This window comes from Equus asinus, chromosome 22 (genome assembly GCF_041296235.1).
Source record: "Equus asinus isolate D_3611 breed Donkey chromosome 22, EquAss-T2T_v2, whole genome shotgun sequence".
In the NCBI taxonomy this organism is placed as follows: Eukaryota; Metazoa; Chordata; class Mammalia; order Perissodactyla; family Equidae; genus Equus; species Equus asinus.
Genome location: NC_091811.1, coordinates 31,499,602 through 31,523,764, shown reverse-complemented (window position 1 = coordinate 31,523,764; position 24,163 = coordinate 31,499,602). Strand labels below are relative to the sequence as shown.

Here is a 24,163-nt window from a genome sequence, read left to right as displayed (position 1 = left end):
ATTTCTAATGGAAATCTGTTTATAAGCATCATAGAAATAAAACGCAATTACTTTGATAATAGAATATTGAAGGAAAACAATTTTTGATTTCCCCCCCATTCTGTACAAAAATTCACATATAGGAGACAACTTAAGCAAAAACCTGACCTAAAGCCAAATTTGAAAAACCCTGCCTTTTCAGTCTATAGCTAATAATAGTCTCTTTATCTCTGTTTATGGAAGCTTACAACAGGGTCCTTATATGAAGGCAAATGGGTCAATACCAATGTTAGGATATCTTTACTAGGTCTGGATACGAACCAAGTTATGCATTTTCCTGACTGTACTAAAAAATAAGAACAAATGATCAGAATGTCCTTCACTGGTAATATTTTTGGTAAGGGCTTTGAAAAATATTGATACTAAGGTTGTACTTTCTTTATGAAGATAGAAACCACATACTATGTGCTCCTGAACACAGGAACAGTATTTGTGCAACATCACTGTAAGGTTTTACTAATTATGCTATTAGGTTTTACCAATTATGCTATTCGGGCCTCCTTCCTATGGCAGGAGAAATAGCAGAGAGTATTTCAAGATGTGAAGAAAACTAATCAAGTGTTTATAGTCAATTAAGTTAAATGGATTAGATTGACTACAGGATGCACTCCAAATCAATGACCAGAAGTGACCACTTCTCATTGTCACTATTGCCACTACCCTGCCTGGTCCAAAGCCGCAGTCATTTCTCACTTGGATAATTTCAACAGCCTCTTAACTCATTGCTTGCTTATACCCTTGCTCCCACCCCAAAGTGAAGAATATTCTCAATGCAACAGCTGAAGCAATCCATCTAAAATGTAAGTTGAGGGGCCTGCCCAGTGGCATAGTGGTTAAGTTTTGCACTCTGCTTCAGCAGCCCAGCGTTCGCAGGTTCAGATCCTGGGTGTGGACCTACACAATGCTCGTCAAGCCATGCTGTGACGGTGTCCCACATAAAACAGAGGAAGATTGGCATGGATGTTAGCTCAGTGACAATCTTCCTCAAGCAAAATGAGGAAGATTGGCAATAGATGTTAGCTCAGGTCCAGTCTTCCTCACCACAAAAAAAGAAAAAAAGTAATTTGAATCAACTAACTTCTGCTCAAAACCTCTGATGGCCCCACCTTACTCAGAGTAAAAGTGAAACTCTATGCTGTGACCTGCAGAGCCCTACTTTCAAATCCTACATCCCTTGTTCCCCACTCTCTCTCTTCTGCTGCTCCCCCACCCCTTTTGTCTGCTTCAGCCACCCCAGCTCTCCTGAAGCTCCTTGGACACCCAGCCAGTGCCCACCTCAGGACCTTTATATGGCTGCCTTTCCTCTCTCCTTGGGATGCTTTCTCCACATCTACTTTCCTGGATTACCGCCTCACTTCTTTCATTTATTTTTTTACCTTTTTTTTATTTAGACCTTCTGTGGCTATCTTATCTAAAATTTTAACCTTTCTGTGCAATATTTCATTTCCACCTTCCTTTTTATTTTAATTCTAGCCTTTATTACTACCTCACATACTAAGATTGCTTAGTGTCTGCTGACTCCACTGGAAAATAGGTCTAAAAGGGCAAGGATTTATTTACTATTTTTGTCTGTGTTCATGGCTCTATCTTCAGTACCTGGAGAAATGTCTGGCACAGAGTAGATGCTTAATAAATACTTGTTAAATGAATGAGTAATAACTACCTCTTACTCTTTCACATGGCCTTCCCCTAAACAAGCCAACAAAAGTCTACGGTTGGTCTATATGGTACCTGAAATTCCTTTCACCTCTAAATCATTACAATACTCTGAAAAATAGGCTTCAATAATTTAATTTCTTTTTACTTTGTGAGAGACAACATATCTTTGTATGAAGATTGCACAGTCTGTGGTTTCTATTATTATGAAACTGGGGAAGGAGGACTATCCATAATCAAAAGCAGCAGGTGATATTTGGACTCAAACTATGTAATTCACGAGAAGCATAAAATTCATCTGACTCTACGTAAGAAAATAATCCTAAGAAAAACACATTAGAAATAGATTTGATAACTTACTTGGAGATTCATTATTTTCACAGGTTTCCTCTTCATTTGGTGCTTCGTCCTCCTCCTCTTCCTCAGGGTCATCTGTATCTCCTGACTCATCACTGTCTTCCACCCATTTCCCTGGCATCAGTCCTGCTGAGTCATAGGAGTTGCACAGAGGACCCACAATGTGAGAGATGAAGGATTCCTGAAGATTGGCCAACTGAGGGGCAGAACGGTCCATGAAGGGGCTTATTGGTAACCCAAGGCTGGCCTCTTCATCACCCTAGAAATAGGAATGTAGCATGAATAGTCAACAAGAAAGGTAAGTGACAAAGAAAGTTCAAAATACAAGTCAACATTCACTTGGCGTCTAAACTTTACAAAGAATCCAAACCTTCATGTGTGAACTCTCTCTCCACTTGACTGCTAAGAGATTCTACCCAAATTACTAAGATTCCTGTAGAAATGTTTTGGGGCTATTTACCACTTTTGTGATCTTGAGGTTTTGGCTTTAGATCAAGTGGAACTACAAGAAATTGTGTAACGGTCTCAGTAGATGGTATTTCTTACCACACTAGTCAGTGTTCCTTATATTAGTGTATAAATACACCTTAAAATGCAATGCTGGCAATAATTATCAAGCAAATACACAATCTATCATGTTTTTCTTTTTTGCCTTGGCTGCCAAAAAGCTTAAAATAATTTATTGCTCCATTAAAGTTGCGACCTTATCCCAGCGTTTGGTTGAATTATATCTTCTGTAATTATGTGGCTTCTGATACTTTTATTTATCTATATGTTTCATTGTACTACTGTATAAGTGTTTTTATTTTGACCTGCTTCAAATCTTTCTGAAAAAAAAATAACAGATTGTAAACCAGTAATTACCTAGAAAAATTAATGAAGGAACATATACCAAAATATCATCAGATGTTATGTCTATGCCTGGATTTTCCTTTTTCTTTTTTTTTTCTGTATTTCAATATTTCAGGATTGATTATGAATTAATCTCATTCCTAGGAAAGGCAATACATTATTTTCTAGAGAGCACAAACCTTTTATTCTATATATGAATACCCACAGAAGTTCCTTCTAATCTCTCTTTAAATATGTCCAGTGACAGGCAATTTATTGCTTAATACGGTACCTCATCCTATTTCTAGGTGTCTCTATAATACAAATTTCTTTCTGACATTGACCTGGAATCAATCTCCCTGTAACTTCTATAGACTGGTCATATTCATATCCTTTTTAGGGAAGCAGAAAGCAATGTAACATTTCTTATAAATACTTTGTATAATTTATCTTCTTTAACCTCCACAACAACATTATGATAAACCTAATTCTCAATTTGTATGTCAGTCTTTTAAGTATCTGAAGATAGTTATTATATCATCTCTGTTTTCCACCAGGGTAAATATCTTCACGTCTTTCGTGTCCTTTGATGTCACTGATCCCTGTCCTTCACCTGCGCCCCACTACCTCCCGGATTCCTCTTCAGAGAGTGGTTCACAGCACTGAACACAAAGTTTCAAGTATAATCTGATCAGTGTAGGATAATATGGGGAGATCACCTCATGCGTATGTTTTTCTGGTAGATATTTTGGTAGTGTGTTAACTCTCACATTATCGTGTCAAACAAAAATGCCTGGTTTTTTTTTTTAGCTTTTTCATATACTGTTGTTATTAACTTTATTATAAAAGTAAATGAACTTAATCTAATATACTTTCATCCATATAAATTTAAACTAGCTTCTATTATAATAAATTTATTAAAAAAACCAATATTTCAATGGTCTTCTAATTTCTCACTAGGTCATTCCAATATTTCAATATCTTCTTCTCCCCAAAACACTTGCAAATAACTTTATCTTAGAGTTTTTATTATTATAGTTTAATTCAAATTTTGTCATTTTCTTATCCTCTGATTAAAATTAGCCAATGTAGTTTCTGTTGTTAGTATGAACATGAAACAGATTGATCACACTTTTACAGCTTTTGGAAGCTTTGGTGAATTTATGAGCAGCTTAAGCATGGATTAAGATAAACAAGTTAGTTACCTGTTCATAAAATTCATTGACAATACCCTCTGTCCACTGAAGATGGAGCTCTTTACATTTAGCTGGCCCATTGATATCAGCCAACTTTATACACATTTGACAAACCAGTAGACGATCATTTTCATTGGTCCAATCTATTCCAACATCATCATTCACCTGTTTGAGGGACAAAGTTAAAATGTGTTTTGCCTCAATGAAAGCACAAGTTGAAAGGAGAAGAAATGACAGAATATTCATTATCTTCCTAGCATGTGAAGATCAGAATGCCAAATAATGAGGAACTTCTCAGCTATTTAAAATAATGTTACTGGCTTGCATAAATTAGTAGTAAAATAGTTCATCAAAAAGGTAAAATAATGAATGATGGATAAAATAATTATTAATTATGGAACTGAAAATAAATGCTATTTAAAATTAGCATATGTTATCAATTACTAGTAGCATAATGTAGCTACAAATGATAAGAAATTTCCTTGAATTAACATTTGGACATTTATGTTTGATGTATGAAATTTTGTTTCAGGGTTCTCACCTCTTCTACTGCCAGATAATTTATGTGAGTATACCACAAAGACGAGAGCAGATTAAATCAAACAAAAAACAATGATAATTCAAATTTTATTTCTCTACAGCACAAAGTAATATATACAACAGCAGCTCAACTTCTCAGATCTCTAAATTGGGACCAATGCCTATATACCTCCTTCTGGTTAAACATTTTATTGCACTTCATTTTCACATTTGACACATAAGAGCTGAGAGCAATGAGTTTTGTTTGACACTTTGGTTCCATGACATTTTTCAATATGGCCATAAAATGAAGACTGGTACAAATCTAGTTACCTTGGCATTAAATCTGGCTACGAAGTCAAAGTGTTTCTTCAGGTCAGTGGCCAAAATTGCCTCAATGACAAGGAAACGGAAATGCTTAAATTCCACATGGTCAAGGTTAACTAAGAAGTTATATTCTGGCCGGGACATGAAAAGATTCCAGGCAGCAGCTGCATGGTGATTCTCCAAAACTGAACGATCATTATAGAGCACAGCCTAGGCAAAAAAGGAAGAGAGTGAAGAGCTCAATTTTTCAAATTAAAAAAAAAATCACAAAAATAAATGAGAATGCAAAGCTTTTGGAATCTTCTTTTTTCATAAAACACAGAAATGTAACCTTGTGAAGGCTGGTTATTAAGAATCAGTTATTGCAATTATATTCACTGTTGATTATTTTTCTTGGTTAAATTTCATTTTTTTGTAAGATAAAGTTCATTTCCTTGAAATTTTATTCCAAACTCTTGCAAATGAGGGGTTTAGAGTTAGCTTTTATCAGGTTTCTTTGCATAGGAATTTAACTATTAAAAAATATGCAAGTATAATAATACTCCTAAGAGGGAACTCAGAGACTTTCTGCATCTAGAATAAGAATTACCTTCTCTTAGTCAACACATAGAACTAATACAAAGAAATGGAATCCTTGAGCAGCCCATCATTTAAAATATTCTCACCTCACAATCAGCCATAAGAAATATCACCCTTTATCTAGAAATTAAAGGTATATAGTAAATATCTCCTTGTTTGGAATTCTCTAAAAATTATTGCTGGGGGTGCTGCAAAAGATGAGCAAGTTGACTAAAAAATGCTTGAAGACTAGTGTGGTCTAGAAGATAGAAAAAAGACATTAAGAACAAAAAGGAAAGACTAAGCACATGAAAATTAATATTGAGGTAAGTAAAAGCACACACATGGGCAGGAAAATCTGAATGGCAAATGGTCCTGGCAAGAGGCTTCGCCAGATTATCTTTAGGGAGGATAATTCTGGTGTATGAAGGACACGCTGAAAGAAAGTAAATTAGTTGTCAAGAAAAAAAAATCAGGATATTTGTATTGTATATAGATTAGAGGAAAAGTCTAGACTAGTCTATACAAGAGGTTGTGGAAACGGATGGGAGCTGGGAAAGGATTAAAACAAACAAGGGACAAAAAACAGAGTGTGGGACCAGATTGGCCTCTAGATGCTCCAGAAAGAACAATAGGATCTCAGAATATTTAGTTACATGGGTCCAGTTGATTAAATCAAGGACAAGCTTACTGAGTTTAACTGTATGATGGAGATGCCTAGATCCTTAATGATTGATTTTCAACTTAAATTTAAACATATACTAAGATGAACTTCTTTAAAGCTACTGTTTTTGGAATACTGTGTTCAGGTAAAAAATTGTCCTCAAATGAGTGAAATAAATTGATTTTTAATTCCCACTAGCCCATAGAAATGCCATTAAGAATCATAATTGTTATAATGAATATATTTCAAAGGAATGGGATTTATTTACAAAGAAGTCTTACATTCTTAAAAGTCCAAGAAAGATTTAGCTCTCTAATCTTTTCAGAAAGGGACTTTTGTACAGGTTGGATTTTCTTTGTTGAGGAGGTTCATTAAATGAATTCAAGTAGTTTTTCTTAAGAAGAAAACTGAGAAGGGATCCCCATGGGTAATGAAGTTGCATACCTGCCATTAATATCTTGGAACAAAGCATGATATCTTTTCAAAATTAGCATTATCTCTTAAGAATTTTATCCTAGGGCTAAATACAGATTTCCTCATCTTCACTTGGTCCCTATCATAAGGCAAATTTACAAGATTAATTTTCTTTAGAGAAATCTCCTAATCAAAATAGGAGGATTTACCTGAGGAGCGCTAGTTGCCACAAGGAAAGCATTAGTCCTTCCTGGGTGATCATAGTCATGCATGGCTGCAGCCACATACAGTGCCATCAACTCTAAGGCAGGGATATTTCCAGACAAACAGCCGTATTTATCATCTGGCACATTATACATTTTTGAGAATACATATCCCATATGTCCATGTGTAAATCCACTGTCAGAATCTGAGAAGAGAAAATGAAAGTAACAGAAAATTTTTTAAAGTATTAAACTGATATCATGTGTCTTGACCTTCTTTTTAAAAAAATACTCATTCTCACAGTTCACAAGGGAGCACAGATGTACTCAGTGCATACCTGAATCACTTGCTGATCCGTGATCATTAACCACAGTTGAGAGGCCTGGAATAGGCTGCGTCGTCAGATACCAAACAGCATGTAAGACGTCAGTGGCATGGATTCTGTTATGATCTGTAACCAGTGCAAAGGAACAGTCATGAATTTGTGAACTTTGGCTCCAAGGACTGAGGGTGCCATCTACTGGATAAACAGTTTAGTTCTAACATTTTAATACCCCAGTGAAAGGCAGCCAAATATTCTAAGACAAATACACTTTGATTACTCTTCCATTACTCCATAATATCCAAAGTAACAAGAAAAAAACCAACCCTCACAACATCCATTATGCATGCAGATGTATGAAGTGGAAAAATCTGTGTCCAGAGTCTACGTCTACCAGAAACGTAACGTATACAGGAAACTCACTACGTGAAACAACTGTAATATTTACCCTCATACTTAGTTCCATGCTCCTGTCTAAGACTATGTAGAGGACCGGAATAAAAGAAAGACCTATGACACACTTCAGCGGGGTCAGATCCATGGTCTATACCACCCAACTCTTTATGTCTGATAAATAGCACCCAAATATAATCTGCAAATAGAACACAGTACTATCCTTCTGTATCACACTTAAAACACTGTAATAAGATGAATAATATATCCCTTATATACTGATTAAATCCACAAAGCAAAATTCAAAACCAAAATCAATAATGTTCTTTGATCTAGAAATTCTAATTCAGGAATACAGTTCTAGGAAATACCTAAAGAGAAAAAATTAAAACCATTATATATATAATATATTACATAATATATAATATACATAATATATTATATATGATTATAAATTACCTAGACTAGGTAATTTTTAGAAACTTTAATGAACAAACAATCCTATGTAAATAATTTAGTGCTGAAAATATAAAAAGAAGGGAAGCTGCCAAACTCTTTTTTACGAGGCTAGTATAATCTTGGTTAAAAAACTAGGTAAAGACAGTATCTGAAAAACAAGTACTCCTTGTGCTTTTGAGTAAACATTCAAAAGTACTAAATAAAACAATAGCTAACCAAACCTGACTCCTTAAAAAATATCTATGTCTAGTTACCTATACATAGAGCCAGAGAATCACACTGTCGCTTTCACTTAACCAGGATAGAAAACCATCTGCCTTTTAAGTGGTAACACATTTATTACTCAAACATTTACTTAGCATGTACTATGTGTAAGCATTGGGTCAAGGGCTGGTATCACTATTGCTCTCACCATTAACTCTCTGGTGACCAACTCAGGAGCAAAGCCAAGAAGCTAGCTAGGTCAACACAGGCTACCAACCGGTCTCTGTAGGACACACAAACAAGCTCAAAGATTCCTCTTCTTCTTCTGGCAAAGAGGGTACGGAATAATATCAGAGCTATCCTTATTATCATCTTTATCATTATCATCCCTCTCCCTTCACCTCTGCATTTTAGACAAAGCTCTAACTCTCTTGATAATTTCCTCACCCACCTGGCAACCCCCTCTGCCTCTCTGACAACACATACACACATGCACACACTAACACATCGCATGCCCTCCTTCTTTCCCAGAGCCTGCCCATCTCCCTTTTCTGTCCTGATAGACTTGTTTTCTCAGCTTTCTCTTTATCCCTTAAGCACAGAGTTGAAGTGAGCTGGATAGAGGGTTGGAGTTATATGCAAAATTCACAGTTTTTTTAGACCTAAATTCATAGATTTTCAACTTAAAATTTTGTCTATGCTCCTATGCACCATGGGGTGAGAGAAAGCACTAAAGAAAAGAAGCAAGACTTTCAACATTTTCTTCCTTAGGGTATAGCTAATACTATAATGGTGCTGCCATCTGGCTTGTACCATCCCACCTCAGTACCTAGCCTTAAAATTGGTGGGCATAGCATATATAGTTTAATTGAACTGAACTAAACACAGGTTGAGCAAGACTATTCTCATCGCTGCCATTAAATATACGTGATTACAGGTATTTCTGAGGCATCCTCCCCATTTCTCCAACTTGAATAACAAGAATGAGAGGTGTTAGGAAGAATATACTTTAGAAGCAAACGTCCTTGAAACTAGAAAAAGCATTCTCAAAAGTAACTTTGAATCCATGAATGAAATGACTTGCTGATTTATCTTCTTTATTAGCCAATATGCCCAATTGAAAGAGACTATGAACAATCCTAAACATTATTTATCTCTCTGTGCAATTGAGTATAAACTATACTGTAGTTTATCGTAATCCTTATATTTTTGGTATCACATTTCTATCAGTGAGTTACCTATATTTATTACCTCGCCCACTGCTACTTCATGAAATATCCATTTATCTTTGTCTATTTTTAAATCTAGATTCTTCAAATTCTAGTAAGTGTTCTGGGTACAAATTTAAAACCTTTCATATCTTCCCCTTTCTCTTGGAAATTGCTAACGGTGTACTTAGAAGTATAATAAAACTTACTTTCTAATATTTTAACTCATTGTCATATTAATGTATTCCCATTTTGGTTACTCTTAGGCTTCTTCATTTAGTTATTGATTTATTTAGATAGAGCTAATAGAAATATAGTTCTCTAGGAGTAAATTTTAAAATATGTAGACATACATTCGTGTATGCTAATTATAATTAATGATAAACAAAGCTTTTAATAAATATCCATATTAGTCTAAATTTACAACCCTACGACACACAAGCTATTATTATTTCAAAGTGATCACCAATCAAGCTAAAACTTTTCTGTGAGAAGACGTAAACAAATTTTCTTTATGGAAAATCTGGAAATTCTAATAAAACAAGCAGGTTTATTACAACAAATTTTCACATGGAATGAAGAATCCACTATTTGAGGAAAAACATCTACTCACTTGTAACATAAAAATGTAATAAGAAAACGTAAAAATGAATAACAAAATTTAGAATCTGGAAACTTCTTTTTACACTTAAACACCGGTCCACTTTCTTACAGTTTAATGATATATTAAACTGAGAAAAGCTAATTCAGTGGATCTTGGCCAGAGCTCATTCTATCAGTAGAATATTTCTGGAAATAGTACATTAATTTGTAAATTTAGTCTGGTGAATAGCTGTTCTTCAGTATTTTCAGTGGCTTCCTTTCTATAAAAGTTTATTTACGTAACTCCTTAACCTTTGAGAAACCACTAACACTTATGTCAGTCTCTGGCAGCCAACCAGGGTGGGCCCTGGGAAAATGGTATTAAAAAAGCCAAGCTTATCTTGAGATCCTTTCAAACTACTCCTTTTTCATCTCTCTCTTCCAACTTCCATGGCCCCGTCGGCCAGACACTCCCAAGGGGCCTAGTGCTCTTAAGTTCCTCTTTCCTCTACTCCCACTGTCCTCCTTTGCTTGCATTTTTGGGTTCCATGTTCCCCAACAAATCTAATTTGTAGATTCAATTCTTCATGCTCCTTTTTTCGTCACACAATGTGTAAACTCAATTCTTCATTCTTCTTTCCTATCACATAGCATCAGCTGGTTATTTTCATTCCAATGTAGCATGTGGATGCCATTTTGAAAAACAATGTTAATAATGGATCACTAGGTTAATGCGCTACTCCTTTCTGGAAATATCTGTGCTTTATTTATTACCATATAATTTTTACTCAATTTCAGCTCTTTACAACTATAAAAAGACATGGGTTCTAAAGTCAAGGGACATAAAAGCAAATTTAAAACTTAAAAGTTAAAACACGATTTAAATAACACATTTCTAACACATGCTCCAACCAATATACTATGTTTTACTATTTTTCTTTCTGTGCAATTATTTCCTAAAAGTACCACATGATTTCTACACATTTCCACAACTTCCCTGATTGGATTTATGGACATTTTTTCCAGCTCCATGTATTTTTGTAGCATGTAAGCCAATTCTACTTATATGTTCTGATGATACCTGAAATGCTACATATTGAAAATTTAATTTAACATCTTCTCCATGTTCTTTCTCATGATTACAAATGACAAACTTATTCTGACAATATTAAGAGTTCATACACATGAACACTTGGTTGTATCCTTTCCTTTGGTCTTTACACAATTCTGATGTTTTAAATGTTTCTAATAATTTACCCACATTCACTTCCAGACGTCTCTTCTTTTCTATTTTATTCATTAGACCATCATCCACCAGTCTCTCTACTCCCAGCCAGGTTTATCTCATATTCAAAAACCTCAGTAGTTAGTAATTTAACTCTGCAGATGCCAGTACAAAAGTTAAATTCAACCAATAAAAAAAAAGTACATTATAAAATGAATAAGAAATTATTTATTTGGCACACACTTAAATTGCACTTACTATGTGCAAGGTACTATTATAATCTCTTTAGAATTATTACTTCATTTTATCCTTATAAAAATCCTACAAAGCAGACATTCTGATTCCCATTTTATGGATTAAGAAATGAGGCACATAGAGGTTAAGTAAAGCCCAGGATCTCATACAGCTGATAAGTGAAGGGGCCAGGATTCCAACACAGGCCATCATCTCCAATCACTATACCGTGTGGCCATACGGAGCGTTTACAACGTGCAGTTCTGTGCTAGCTGCTAATAATTTAATATCCTACTACCCATAGCAAATTTGACAGATTTTAAAAATATTATTTCACAAATAACTTCTACTTACAAGGAATTTCCCTGTATCCAATCTCCAAAGCATGAAAATAATTCATAAATTCCCTAACTGGAATTTTAAAAGCTTCAAAGAGGCCCATGTCTTCAAAAAGTCTGTATGACACCTGTCAAGGAGAAAGAAAGACAAAGCCTTACAAAACATTCCTAGTGCATTAGACATAAAGAGACAAATGGAAAGAAAAGTCCAGTGGCTCTCCACATCCGTGAGTTCCCCACTGGTGGATTCAACCAACTGGGGAACAAAGCCTATGATAGTTGTATCTGTGCTAAACACGTACACCCTTTCTTAATCTTGTTATTATTCCCTAAACAATACGGCATAAAAACTATTTACATAGCATTTACATTGTATAGGTATTATAAGTAATCTAGAGATGATTTAAAATATATAGGAGGATGTGCGTAGGTTACACGCAAATACTATGCCATTTTGTACAAGAGACTTGAGCATCCTTGGATTTTTAGTATCTGCTAGGGGTCCTGGAACCAATCCCTGGTGGATATCGAGGGACAACTGTATACATTCCATCATGCATATTAATTTACTGCCAATAGAGACACTTACTGGAAACAACAAATCAGGCAGATATTGAAGATGTGCCTAGCCCTGTGGTCCCTGATCACAAGGGGTATCTAATCTATTTTTAAAAGTAGAGACATACACCCAAGAAACAGCCAACCAAAACAACAGTGTACAGTATAGAAACCATGAAGGCTCTAAATTGTGTGTGATATTGATAACTAGAGAATAAAACTTACTAAATTTTTAACTGTATAATACATAGTATAAGCGCTAAAGAATGATAGCAAGTTTTAATTTGGACTAATTTTATTTTTAAAAAAAGCTTTCCAGAGGATAAAGAATACAGAGTTGTGCCTTAGTGAAGGATAAGAGGAAAGAATTATGAGAGAGAGGAAAAGCTTGCCTGGACTAAAACATATAGAGAAAAATGCTTTATTCTAATCCAGTATAAATCACAATGTCTAAACTACTTTTCCTCATTTGTATTCTTTCTCCTCTGACTATTCTCCTTCCAATTTTTTCACAGCTCGGGTAACTCAAATCAAGTGAATACCTTTGGATGTAACTGGCATATTTGACGTGCAAATGATGGAGGAAAAAATGATAAAGGCACAGAAGAAGACAATGTGGAGAGATGGTTATGCACATGGCAGAAAGGAGTACAGTAGCATTTAAAGTGGCCTTACTTCATGTCACAAAGGCACAGAGTTGGTTATAATTCAGGAGACCAAGAAAGAATTATTCATCATTTTTATTATTTGCATTTCTTCTTAAAATTCTCTTGAAATACTTCTTCTAAATCTTTGATACATTACTCATAGTTAAATTTCTCTCTTTTGTTATTGACTTTAAATCTATTCAAATTAAATAATATTTTAAAAATTATATATTCAATGTTTATCACATACAATATGTATATATACACATATATAACTAAAAAGGAATTCATTCATTCAGCATATATCTATTGCATGCCTACTATGATCCTGACAATTTTCTATGTATGAGGCACATATACAGGTGAAAAAACAAACATGTCGTCCTCCACGGAGCTTATGGTCTAGCAGGGGAGGGCAGCAAACAACAGATATAATAGGTTAAGTATATACCATGCTCGGATAAGTGATAAGTCAAATGGAAAAAGAAAAAGGGGAGCAGAGATGAAGAACTTAGAGTTCAGGGGAAATGCAGCATTTGCTTTTTTAAGTATGGTGGTTAGAATAGGCACATTCCAGTAACATTTGAGAAACAGTTGAAGGAGATGTGGAGAGAGGTACACGGATACCCAAAGAAAGAGTTTTCCATGCAGAGGGGAAAGCCAGTGCAAAGGCCCTGAGGTATGCTTGCTGTACTCAGGCAACAGCAAGGCCAGTGTGGGTAAAACAAAATGAATGAGAACAGGTGTAGAATTTCAGTAATTGTTGAATGGGATAGGGTTAGGTACAATCTTGGGGTTTGATAGCCAGAGTGATCTTTATAAGGACTTTTACTCTGAGTGAGGTAGGGAGCCATTGAAGAGACTGGAGTAGGGAAGCGACTTTATTTGACATATGTTTTAAAAGGAGCTCTGTAGCTACTGGTTCAGAACAGGTTATATAATATGTACATCAACTTCTATGTGCTTTTCTTTACTCTGAATGGCAGATATACTTAATTTTTACCCCTTTTCTGTGTAACATAACATCCCCACCTCTTCCCTTTAAAAATGCAATAGAAAGTGAAGTTTATGGTTTCTGTAATACTTCAAGCTAGTTCTTCTTTTAGTTATCTTCTCTTTACTATTGCTGTAAACCATATTTGAGTTCTTGTTTATAAATACCTAATGGATTTAGCTATGCATGTTACTTCAATAATAAAACGATAGCCGCTGACACACATATATAGCATTTAATAAGTGAGATGTCTGCTCTAATTAATTTTGTATATACATTACTATTCAATTATTAAGTTACATTTTATAATTTAATGCTATAAATATTAAAATTACTAATCTTCACAACAGCTTATGAGATAGGTACTGTTAATTATTAACATTAAAACCGAGGCACAGATAGGTTGAGTGACTTGTCCAAGATCATGCAGCTGACACATTATCAGAACGAGAATTCAAGCCAAGCATTTTGGCTTCAGATTTTGTCTTCTTAACTGTTTCAAATCTTACCACCAGTATGTGAAAAGTAATGTTATTAGGACTGCAAATAACTAAAATTTCCTATTATTCTCTCAAATCTTTGAAAGATGAATCGAAAAATTAAGACAATAGGATATTTTAAAGTACAATTTTAAAATAGAATTTTCACCAAGAAGATGTTAAAAATGAATCACCAATAAGCCAAACTCCTAAATAAAGAAAAGACATCATTAAGTGGGTAAATATGGGTAAGTGAAAAAGGCAAGCACTGTTCCAAAATTTGAATGCTGTCTTTTTAAATTTGTTAAAATAAACATGATAATCATCAAAAAAGCAGGCAGTATATTGAGACTCCGAAGTCATTTCCATTGCGCATACATCTCTTTCAAAATCTTTTGAAGTAAGACTTTCTCTGTGTAGTTTCAGCCAAAAGGTGATTTCTTGGAATGTTCAAGTTAATTCATTTCAGCTGTCCTGAAGTCTTACGAAGGTGAAAGAAGTATGCCTTTCACACAGTAAAAACTTCATGATTTTTGTGTTTATAAACTCAAATCAAAGAAAAAAACCATAAAGTTCTACTTAGTAAGGCAAATAAAGCTGCATTTTCTCAAAGGTCAATGTTTTATAAACTGGAAAAACAGTGACATAATAAGGATCATGTAGTTATGCATTTATTTTACTTTTGAAAGACGCCTGGAAAAAAAAAGATAGGCTAATGAATTTTGCCGAAACCTAATTTGAATTATCTCTAATCTTACTATGGTCTACTTGTATCCACGACTCTTAGAAAACATTTTGTGGCAAAGCTGGTCAAGCTCCACCCTCCCACCTCCCAGCTCCCGGAACCTCAAGGGAGCGAGGTACCTGCACCGTTAGGCATGCTATCGCCTGGGCTGTGAAACCGACTGCTATAATAACCACTTTTCTTCTCGCTCAGACTCTCCACTGGGACAGTTTGAAGATAAAATAAGTGAATGTGTTTTACAGGGGGCTGAAAAGCAGTTGCAATGAAGGTACAAAGCCTGGACTTCCAACACGGATATATCTGCATTCAAATCATGGGTCTAATATTTATTCTAGGACTTAAGGTGAATAGTGTATCGTCTCTTAAGCCTCAGTTTCTTCTTCTGTAAAATAGGGATTGAAAGAAAAAATACCTGCATCAAAGTTACTGAGATTAAATTGTAGAGTTTTGGGGAGTCTGGGACATATATACCAAATACAAAACAATGTGAGATTTTTCTCTCCAGGCCAGGGAACACGTTCCCCAGTAAAAGTGAAAGAAGACTTCCTGACCCACTGCCACATCTTCTTGTGGCACCATGACAGGCATATTTTCAGGAAAAATCATTCCCTAATCATAGTCAGGAATGGGTTTCAGGAAGTAGGATCCAGAACCTTCCAGGAGGAGCCCTCAGGCAGGAGACTAAGGCAGATTGGATAAAAACAGCTGTCCTTGAACCTGTTCTCCAGATCAGTTAGCCTTAAAGATGTTGCTTAGCACTGAGGAGAAAGGAAGAGAGGGAGAATGGGGCTATGAACTCCTGGTAAAAGGGCAAGGGCCGCCATTCCAGCCCTCGCGTGTTCGCGGCAGAATAAGGGCCAGCAGAGGCAACAGCTGCATGTTATACAGACTTTGTAATTATTTTGAGCTTCATGTTCCATCAATCATTTTAGCATACTGCTTTTGTATGCAGCAAGCTGAACTGTCATTATTTTGATACATCTAATTTCCCTACCAGAACGGGAGTTCCTTTAAGGCAGGGACACACTTTTCTTCTTGAAGACTAGACTAGTACTTTGTTTGTGGAACCGAACAATAGAGGAAAAGGCTCCTCTATCTTCTTCCTTCAAACCTTCACAGATCAGGAATCCTCACCGCAAAGTCCCACACGCAGATACTTGTTGCGAGGTCTGAAGAAAGCCCATCTCTGATGCACTGAATAGAGGTCAGTATAGCAAGTGATTTCTTTTCCAGTGTTTTACAGGGAAGTAAGTGTTAGTGGCTCCGATAAATCTGGGCCCTCTATTCTCACCTAAGTTTCATATTAACAAGTTTGGTAGTCTTAGTATCTTTGCTGAGATACTTATTCAATCTATAACAATTCACCTGAAACATTTTTAAATAAGCTGATAAATATTATTGTATCATTCCCTTTAATTAAGGGTGTGTATTTTGATAGGTGTTCAATAATAGAGCAAATCAATTGCTTTGTTCTGTTTATTGAGATCAAACATGTTCAAATTTTAATTTCTGTATATTTTCTTTCTCCCTCAGGGAAACAAATACTTCTTTGTTTGGGAAACCTTTAAAGTACTTTAGCTTAAGGAAAAAATCCTAAAAGGTTTGTTATGCAGCAATAGAGTGCATTCTCTATTTCTTGCGCTACATAAAAGTATTTTCCATATTAAAAGACAGAGATATCTATTTGATCTGTTTCTCACAACACTGGGAGGAAACATATTTCTGCATAATATCTTATTTTTTATAAAGCCTAAGCACTATAATATTCAAAAGTTAAAAAAGTAGTCATTGGAAATAATTACAAATTAGTGTTTATAAATAGGAAACTTTCTTCTTTTGAGGGCTTGGGTCAACTTTTCTTTTGCTGAATTCTATGAATTTTAGATAATTTCTCCATCTTGCTTATATATCTCTGCCCCACTTCACTTTGTCTTAAAAAGTACATAAAATTTCCATGGCAGAATATGGTGTTCTACTCACTTGACGTTTCAATTTCTGTTGTTAATCCACCACCAAGGAATCTATAGAATGTTGAGTATTAAAATTTCCTTTTTCCACCCAATACCTGCCACTGGCGTCAAGTACATACAGAGCTTTAATCAACCAAGGAATTGTTTTTTTCTATATTTAAAGTCATATGTATGAACGCATTTCTTACCTGACTAAGAATACGACCGCATTTTCTTCCTATTTTTTCCACCAAATCAAAAATTGGAAAATTCCAAGTATTTAGCTGCTCCATAATTGTGTCCAAGTTATCCATGACAAGAGGTTCAGGAGCAAGAATTGGTTTGTCCTGTAATGAAGACGAAAATGTTTTAACAACATGCAGTTTTTCTACAAAGCAGTTCGCACTTTGGTAAGTTTAATTCAACAACTGAGTTTACCTGAAATAAATGACTTAAAACTTCAGGGCGAATGAGTGATCTTCAAAAACGAATCAAGAGGAACAAGACAATGACCCCAAAGTAAGGAGAAAAGGTCCTAACCTGTTTCAGACCATGAATTTTACATTATTAGGTGCCTGCCTATTGCTGGTTCACAAATACTACAGCAAAAAAATGGATGTTTCTTCCATAAGTTAAATAACTACTTTTTATACTTATAACTACTTAAATAAAAACTCAAGGACCTCAGAACAGTCTCAAATTGTATGTAAATTTATCTCTTTATATATTTATGTAAATTTTTCTGGGGTGAGGGTTCCTGGCTTATATTGGACTCTCAAAAGGAACCCATGAGTGGAGGGGGGAGTTATCACTCCTACTCTAACAGGTCAAATTTGTATTAGTGCTTCAGAATCAGCATGAATCCTGTGGAATGACAACTGCCATATTTTTCCGGGATTTTAATTTAATTTATGTAATGTACAGTTTCCAAAGAAACATGAACCAGACAAATGCAAAGACATCTTATAATTGGTTCCAAATGAGGACAGTCTTAAGAGTACATTTACCAAAAAAATAGAAAATAAAAATAATAAGGATAAAGAAACATACAAATTATTTTATCTGACAATCTCTTTGATTTGAAAGTATACGTGGTAAATCAGCTAAAAGAAACACAGTAATGGCAGCCGCTGATGATCACACGACAGTCAACTATTTTCTACTATTTCAGCCCCCCGAAAATTAACTTGACTTAAATCTATGCTTTCATCCTCTTTAAATGGATCTCTTTAAACACACAAAATAAGTCACCATTAAAGGATATTTTAATGGGTAGGAAGTGTCAATATAAACCTGATTTAACATAATAAGCAAAATAAATATTGGCTCACTTTTGAAATCAAGGAGGTGCTAGAAAAAAACCAGCAGAAGCCCTAAGACAACTAATATATTTCCTTTTCATTGGTTGATGGATATTTATAAACACTGTTTTACTCAATGAAATAATCATTTTTCCTATGCATATTTACACTCTTAGGTTGGGTTAAGAAGTATCTAATCATTTGTGGAGATGAACACTTTACGTTTTTAATCACTAAATAACAGAATCATTAAGAGATGAATAAGATGTGGATAGGAAAAAATTATATTGATATGTACGAGTAGGGCTATAATACATGTGTGATTCAAATGAGATCTGTCTGTCATTCTAATAATTCAGGGATCTAGCTCTAAGACAATTTCTGTAACAGAAGCCAATTTCTCAAGTAAATGAATGAGTTTAGTGACATGGGGCTACCAGGAATATCATAGTCTCAGGTGTGTAGGTGCCGCAAGCCGACGCTTTCCTCAGTGGCTCTCTTGGACACTCAGTCTCATCTTCATTTTGTACAATATCACTGCTATCACTGTTGTTATTGGTTTCATAATCAGAGGTAACTTGAGCAGTGTCATCTGCAAAGAAAGAGAAGAGCTTCTGGAACTTGCAATGGAAAAACGGGTCCCATTTCAGTGAATATTCCTAGAATGCATATGGTAAATATAGCACTGAGGAAATATTGCTTTCATGAGCTTGCACACCAAAAATAGAAGATCATAGAGTGAGAGAAAGCACATATTTTTTATCCCAATAAAATAGATGGAATTAGGAGCTGTGATTTACATGACATTCAATAACCCATTAATAATGTTTAGATCAGTAGTTCATATCTTTTTAAAAATCCTATGAGTTTATTTTTCTTTTTCCTCTATGCATCCCCCACCACACTAAACCACCGAGCAGCTGACTAAAACACTAACTCTAGAATGGGCACATGGGTGGGAGAAACTGAGTTGACACCCAAGAACAAAGCAGCTTGTAGAACATGGAGCAATAGCATGTGCTTAAGAGCACGGGAAACCCTAGCTATTCAATCTCAATCTCGAGGAATCTGCGGCTTCCTTATCTGCCTCTCTCCACTGTCTCTCGTTCCAGTCAGCATTAAACTGTGCTAACTAGAGGATCAATCAGGTCATATTAAGCATCCAAAGAACACGTTCCCAGGGCAAAGACCTTGACAAGCTTCTCATAGCAGAATATGGTGCCTGAACGCAGTTTACTGAGTACTTGCTCTGTACCTAACACCACCGAAACCACTTCATTTGTCCTAACACATCTGAACCTCTCAGCAATCCTATAAGGCACATATTATTGCATTACGGCATTACTATTGCCCTCACTTTGCAGATAAAACACTGAGGCACAGAAAGGATAAGTAAATTGTCCAAGGCACCCAGCTGGTAAATTTTGCCTCCCAAATTTCAACTCATGAAATCCGACCCTAGTTCCTATACTCTTTGCTTTTGATGAAGTCTAGTTTTTTTCCTTTTATGGTTATTGCTTTCCACGGCCTACAAAATCTTTGCCTTCCTCTAAGTCACAAAGATATCTTCCTGTGTTTTCTTCCAGAAGCTTTATTGTGATAACTTTTATATGTAGGTCTATGCTCCAACTCAGAATAATGTTTCATGTAGTATAAAGTAAGGGGCGATATTCATTTTTTTCCAACCCCATTGGATTTCTCTGGCATCTTTGTTGAGAATTCAATGACCATGTAGGTATGGGTCTAATTTAGGGCTTTCTACTCTATTCCATTTGATCTCCTTGCTGGTCCTTATGTCAGCACCACGCTATCTCGATTACTGTAGTTTAAGTCTTGAAGTCAGGTAAGGCATTTCCTCTAACTTTATTCTCATTTTTCAAGATTGCTTCAGATATTCCCGGTTAGTTGTATGTCCTCAGACGTCTGCTGATTTTTCTTAAGTTGCTAGTGAATAATGGCTTTTGTTATGTAGCCTATTCCTATGAGGAGCATCTTGTAGGACTTTTCCCAGGACCCATCTTCCTCATGCAACCACTTCCATGTTAGAATCAGACACAGTATGAAAATGTAATTGACAAGTTCCAATCCTAGAATTTGTAGAAAAAATGAAGCAGCACACTCAAAGGCCACAGCTCTACATGAGGCCACAAAGGTGATAAGGACATATTCCCCTTCTTTAATAGCCTCAGTAGAGTCAGAGAAGATCAGGGACATAGAAAAGGGAATATTCTGAGTCTTTGGAATGTTGCAATGTCAGATAACGGCCACACAGAGAATTCTCCTTCTGATTTCCCTTGCCTATGCCCCCTGCCCTTTGTACATTGCTGCAGCACGCCATTCTTATAGGCAATAACCAGTCAACACTTATTGAGTATGTATCAAGAAATGCTGAAGTAAACAATTGAGAATAATTCTTAGGTAACTCTCTCACCCTAAAGTCTATAGTGCATAGTAATCATTGTTCTCTCCCTTGTGAACTTTCAGCACCAACAAAAGCAAGTCCCTAGGGCTGCATCAATAAAAATAAATAATGCTTCTTATAGTAATGGCAGCACACACAGATTACTTACAGTGACCCAGATGATAATAAGAGCGTGATATGCTTTAAGTAATTTACTTCTCACAACAATCCTGTTTGGTAGATACTATTATTATTTCCAGTCTACAGATGAAGGAACTGAGGCACAGAGACTACAAAGAAGTAGGTAGCCAAATCAGGATATAAACCAGCTTCAAGTGTCTGTGTTCTTAACCTCTCCACAATACTGTCTTAATGAACAATGGTTCTTTACAAGCTTATAGTGATCTAAGCAGGGTCACTTCTCAAGGTCTGCAATGCAGATCCCAGAGAGCACCCTAAAATGGAAGACCCTCCAATGTCCAAGATAAAATAACATTTCTACATAGTTCTATACATTATACAAAATGGCCTCTCATTTTAAAAAAATAAATACATTTGTGTATAGATGTACAGAAACATTTTGGACAGATTTGCACCAAAAATTTTACTCATGATTCACTCTGGGTAGTAGGATTATGGATGATTTTGATTTCCCTCATTGTCTTTTCTGTAATCTAAAAAATCAGGAACACATGTTACCTTTTTGATCAGAAAAAAGAAAAGTAAAGCAATTTCCATCTCGAGGAACAGAATCCAAACAATTACCTGCTCTGCCTGGAGTCCGAATGGCTGCACTGCCTCTCTCCAGGGGCCCATCAGCGGGAGTCCCTTGGGAATACGGTCTGCCGCAGCTGAGAAATATTGCAATAGCTGTAAGTATATCCTCTCCTTTCAAAGAATCATAGGCATATAGCATCTAAGTGTACATTAAGATAGATAATAATAAGTATTTCTACCTTCTACTTATTTGTTTGATGGAAAAAATTCATTTTGTGTTGTACATGGATGCTGACATGCAGTATAATGTTTGCATTTTTGCAAGAGCATGATCAACACAAAGGATCAGAAACTTCATTCGACTCGTATCCTCCTCCAAAATCCAGACCATATTTGAAGTGCAACTACTGGCAAAATTTTGTTACATTATTTAGAGAAACCTGGGAAAGTCTGCCACTTACTCAGAGTAGCGATTCTGGAGGTGCGACGTGCATTTGGTCAAAAATATCTTCCCCAATGGAATCCCCTTGTGCCTGCTTAATAGCCTCATTATTAGATTTCTTTCTATGAGTTAAGACATTTTACGTCCAAAGAGTCCTTTAAGAAACGGTTGCATACGTGAAAATAGAATGATAGTATATTGATTTTATTTTTTGCCACAAAATAAAAATTCTCTTTTTCAGATTCATCAGTCACCTGTTAAGACCCTAAGGAAATGAAGAAAGTAGAGGGACATTTTGATGAAGAGTGAACGTAAAACTGACCACATAGGATGCTAGTTGAGAAAAAGAGGCCAACGGGGTACACTGTGGGTGTCCAAGAAAAACGAAGGTACATGAGAAGTGGTGGGGCTCTTTAAGAGAGGAGGTTGGAGGATGGAGGATACTTTTGCTTTCTCAACAGTTTTGACTGTTTTATTAACTAGAAAGTAACCCCCCAAACAAACTGGCCAGTTTCCTGTCTCATTTATCTTGTTAGGAGACTTCACGGTTAGATTTTAATTCTGCGTTTTGCTTCTGGGTTCTTTCCTTCTGCCTAATATTAAAATGGGTCTCAGAGGGTTTTTATTTGTTTGTTATTTAACCACAGATTACTTACTCTAAAAAGTAAAAGAAATGAGTGATAGTTTACAATTTAATATATTAAATGTCTCACCACTTTTTTTCCTGAACTGTGCTTATATGTGTAATAGAGATAAGCATTTTCTAGGTCAGGAGTATTTTCATCATAAGTACATTTATTTTGCAAGCCTTGGATGTAAGTGGAAAAGCATCACACGCAAAATGTTTCTAATTATGAAATTCCATCAGTTTGATTTAGGGAGTCAAAACACAATGACAGGACCAAAGGAAAAAGAAAGTAGATGCAAACAATGGTCTTGCATTCTCGGATGAGGCTTGGTAGAAGTGGAGTTTATCAGTTTTAAGATTTTTCATTGCAAGATAATACTTAAAAGGAACATTTAAATCAGTAGTTCAAATATACTACCTCTCATGCCAAAACAAAGGCTTGTCGCATAGACATTACAGCAGCCAAGAGACTAGGATTCAACGCCAAACCCTTGGAGTTCAGCAGGGGAAACCACAATAATTAGTCGTGTGTTTCTGGAGCTCTCTGTGCCTACATGGGTGGCTGCCTTGAAGGCAATAATAAAACATGGTTTGAATTATAGATTTATAAAGCCCAAAAAAATAAAACACACACTACTGGATTTATAAACATTACTGAACAAGTAGGCAGTGAAATTTCCTTGTTTTTCTCCAAAACCTCTTTTATAAAAATCCCATTACATTCTTCCCGCTAAGAACACAAAAATTAGACTGTGATGAGAAAAGCTATGTGAGTGGTAGATCTTTTCTGAACATCTCTCGTCTTTCTTTGGGTGGCTTGTTTCCCACAAGTCTGGAGGCCACAGTGGGAGAGTCTCCCTAGAAACACTGGAAACAGATGTCTTTGATGCTGCTCACTCCACTGGGCTTCATCGTGGCTCAGGATGCATACCAAAAAAAGTGTTTCTTAATGGTGTTCCACCAGACACCAGCTCCATGGGCAATTATTGGGTGTTAACCTAAAGAAATTGGTTCTGCAGTCAAATAAATTCAGAAAATGCTAGATGAAACAAAAAGTAAGAAGTTTTCTTTTTGCAGAACTTCTCAGAGCTTTTAATAAAGTGATGTGTGTTGAGAATTGTCAAGAGGGAAATATGTCTATTTTACTACAGATCATACTTTTTTTTTTGTGAGAGGAAAAAAGATGGGATTAACATGCCACAGAAATTATTTTATTAAAAAAGCTGTCATAGAGAGGTCAGCAGAGTAACTCTTGGATGGAAGAATAAGTTTTCACTGTGGCCCTGGCCAAGCACAAATGATTTTCCCTTTACAAATATTCGTAAAGAGAAAGGAAGCAAAAATAAAGATTATAAGAAGAGATAACATTTATTTAACTTATAGAATTTATGAACAAAGGATCTGAAAATCAAATTTGTGAGGCTTCGAACTGAATATATTGATCAAATCTGGGCCTGTGAACCAAGTTGTGTGATATTAGAAGACTGACATGTAACTAATTTATTCGAATAGTTATCCTCATTAAGCTTTGAAAAGAAACAGCATTTTATTCAAGGCACTCTCACAATTATA

The 24,163-nt window shown here is 35.6% G+C and overlaps 1 protein-coding gene across 3 annotated transcripts in view; it reads right to left on the bottom strand.

The window, feature by feature from the left end:
* The window catches only part of PDE3A (phosphodiesterase 3A), a 288,986-nt gene that overhangs the window by 9,711 nt on the left and 255,112 nt on the right, over positions 1–24,163 (bottom strand). For all 3 annotated transcript variants that reach the window (XM_014832421.3, XM_070493965.1, XM_070493966.1), the window contains exons 7-15: positions 21,570–21,655; positions 18,841–18,995; positions 17,312–17,449; positions 11,747–11,858; positions 7,103–7,216; positions 6,771–6,970; positions 4,932–5,135; positions 4,089–4,244; positions 2,056–2,311 (exon numbers count right to left, since the gene is read on the bottom strand). In XM_014832421.3, the coding sequence (XP_014687907.1) occupies positions 2,056–2,311; positions 4,089–4,244; positions 4,932–5,135; positions 6,771–6,970; positions 7,103–7,216; positions 11,747–11,858; positions 17,312–17,449; positions 18,841–18,995; positions 21,570–21,655 (1,421 nt within the window). The remainder of the gene's footprint in view (positions 1–2,055; positions 2,312–4,088; positions 4,245–4,931; positions 5,136–6,770; positions 6,971–7,102; positions 7,217–11,746; positions 11,859–17,311; positions 17,450–18,840; positions 18,996–21,569; positions 21,656–24,163) is intronic.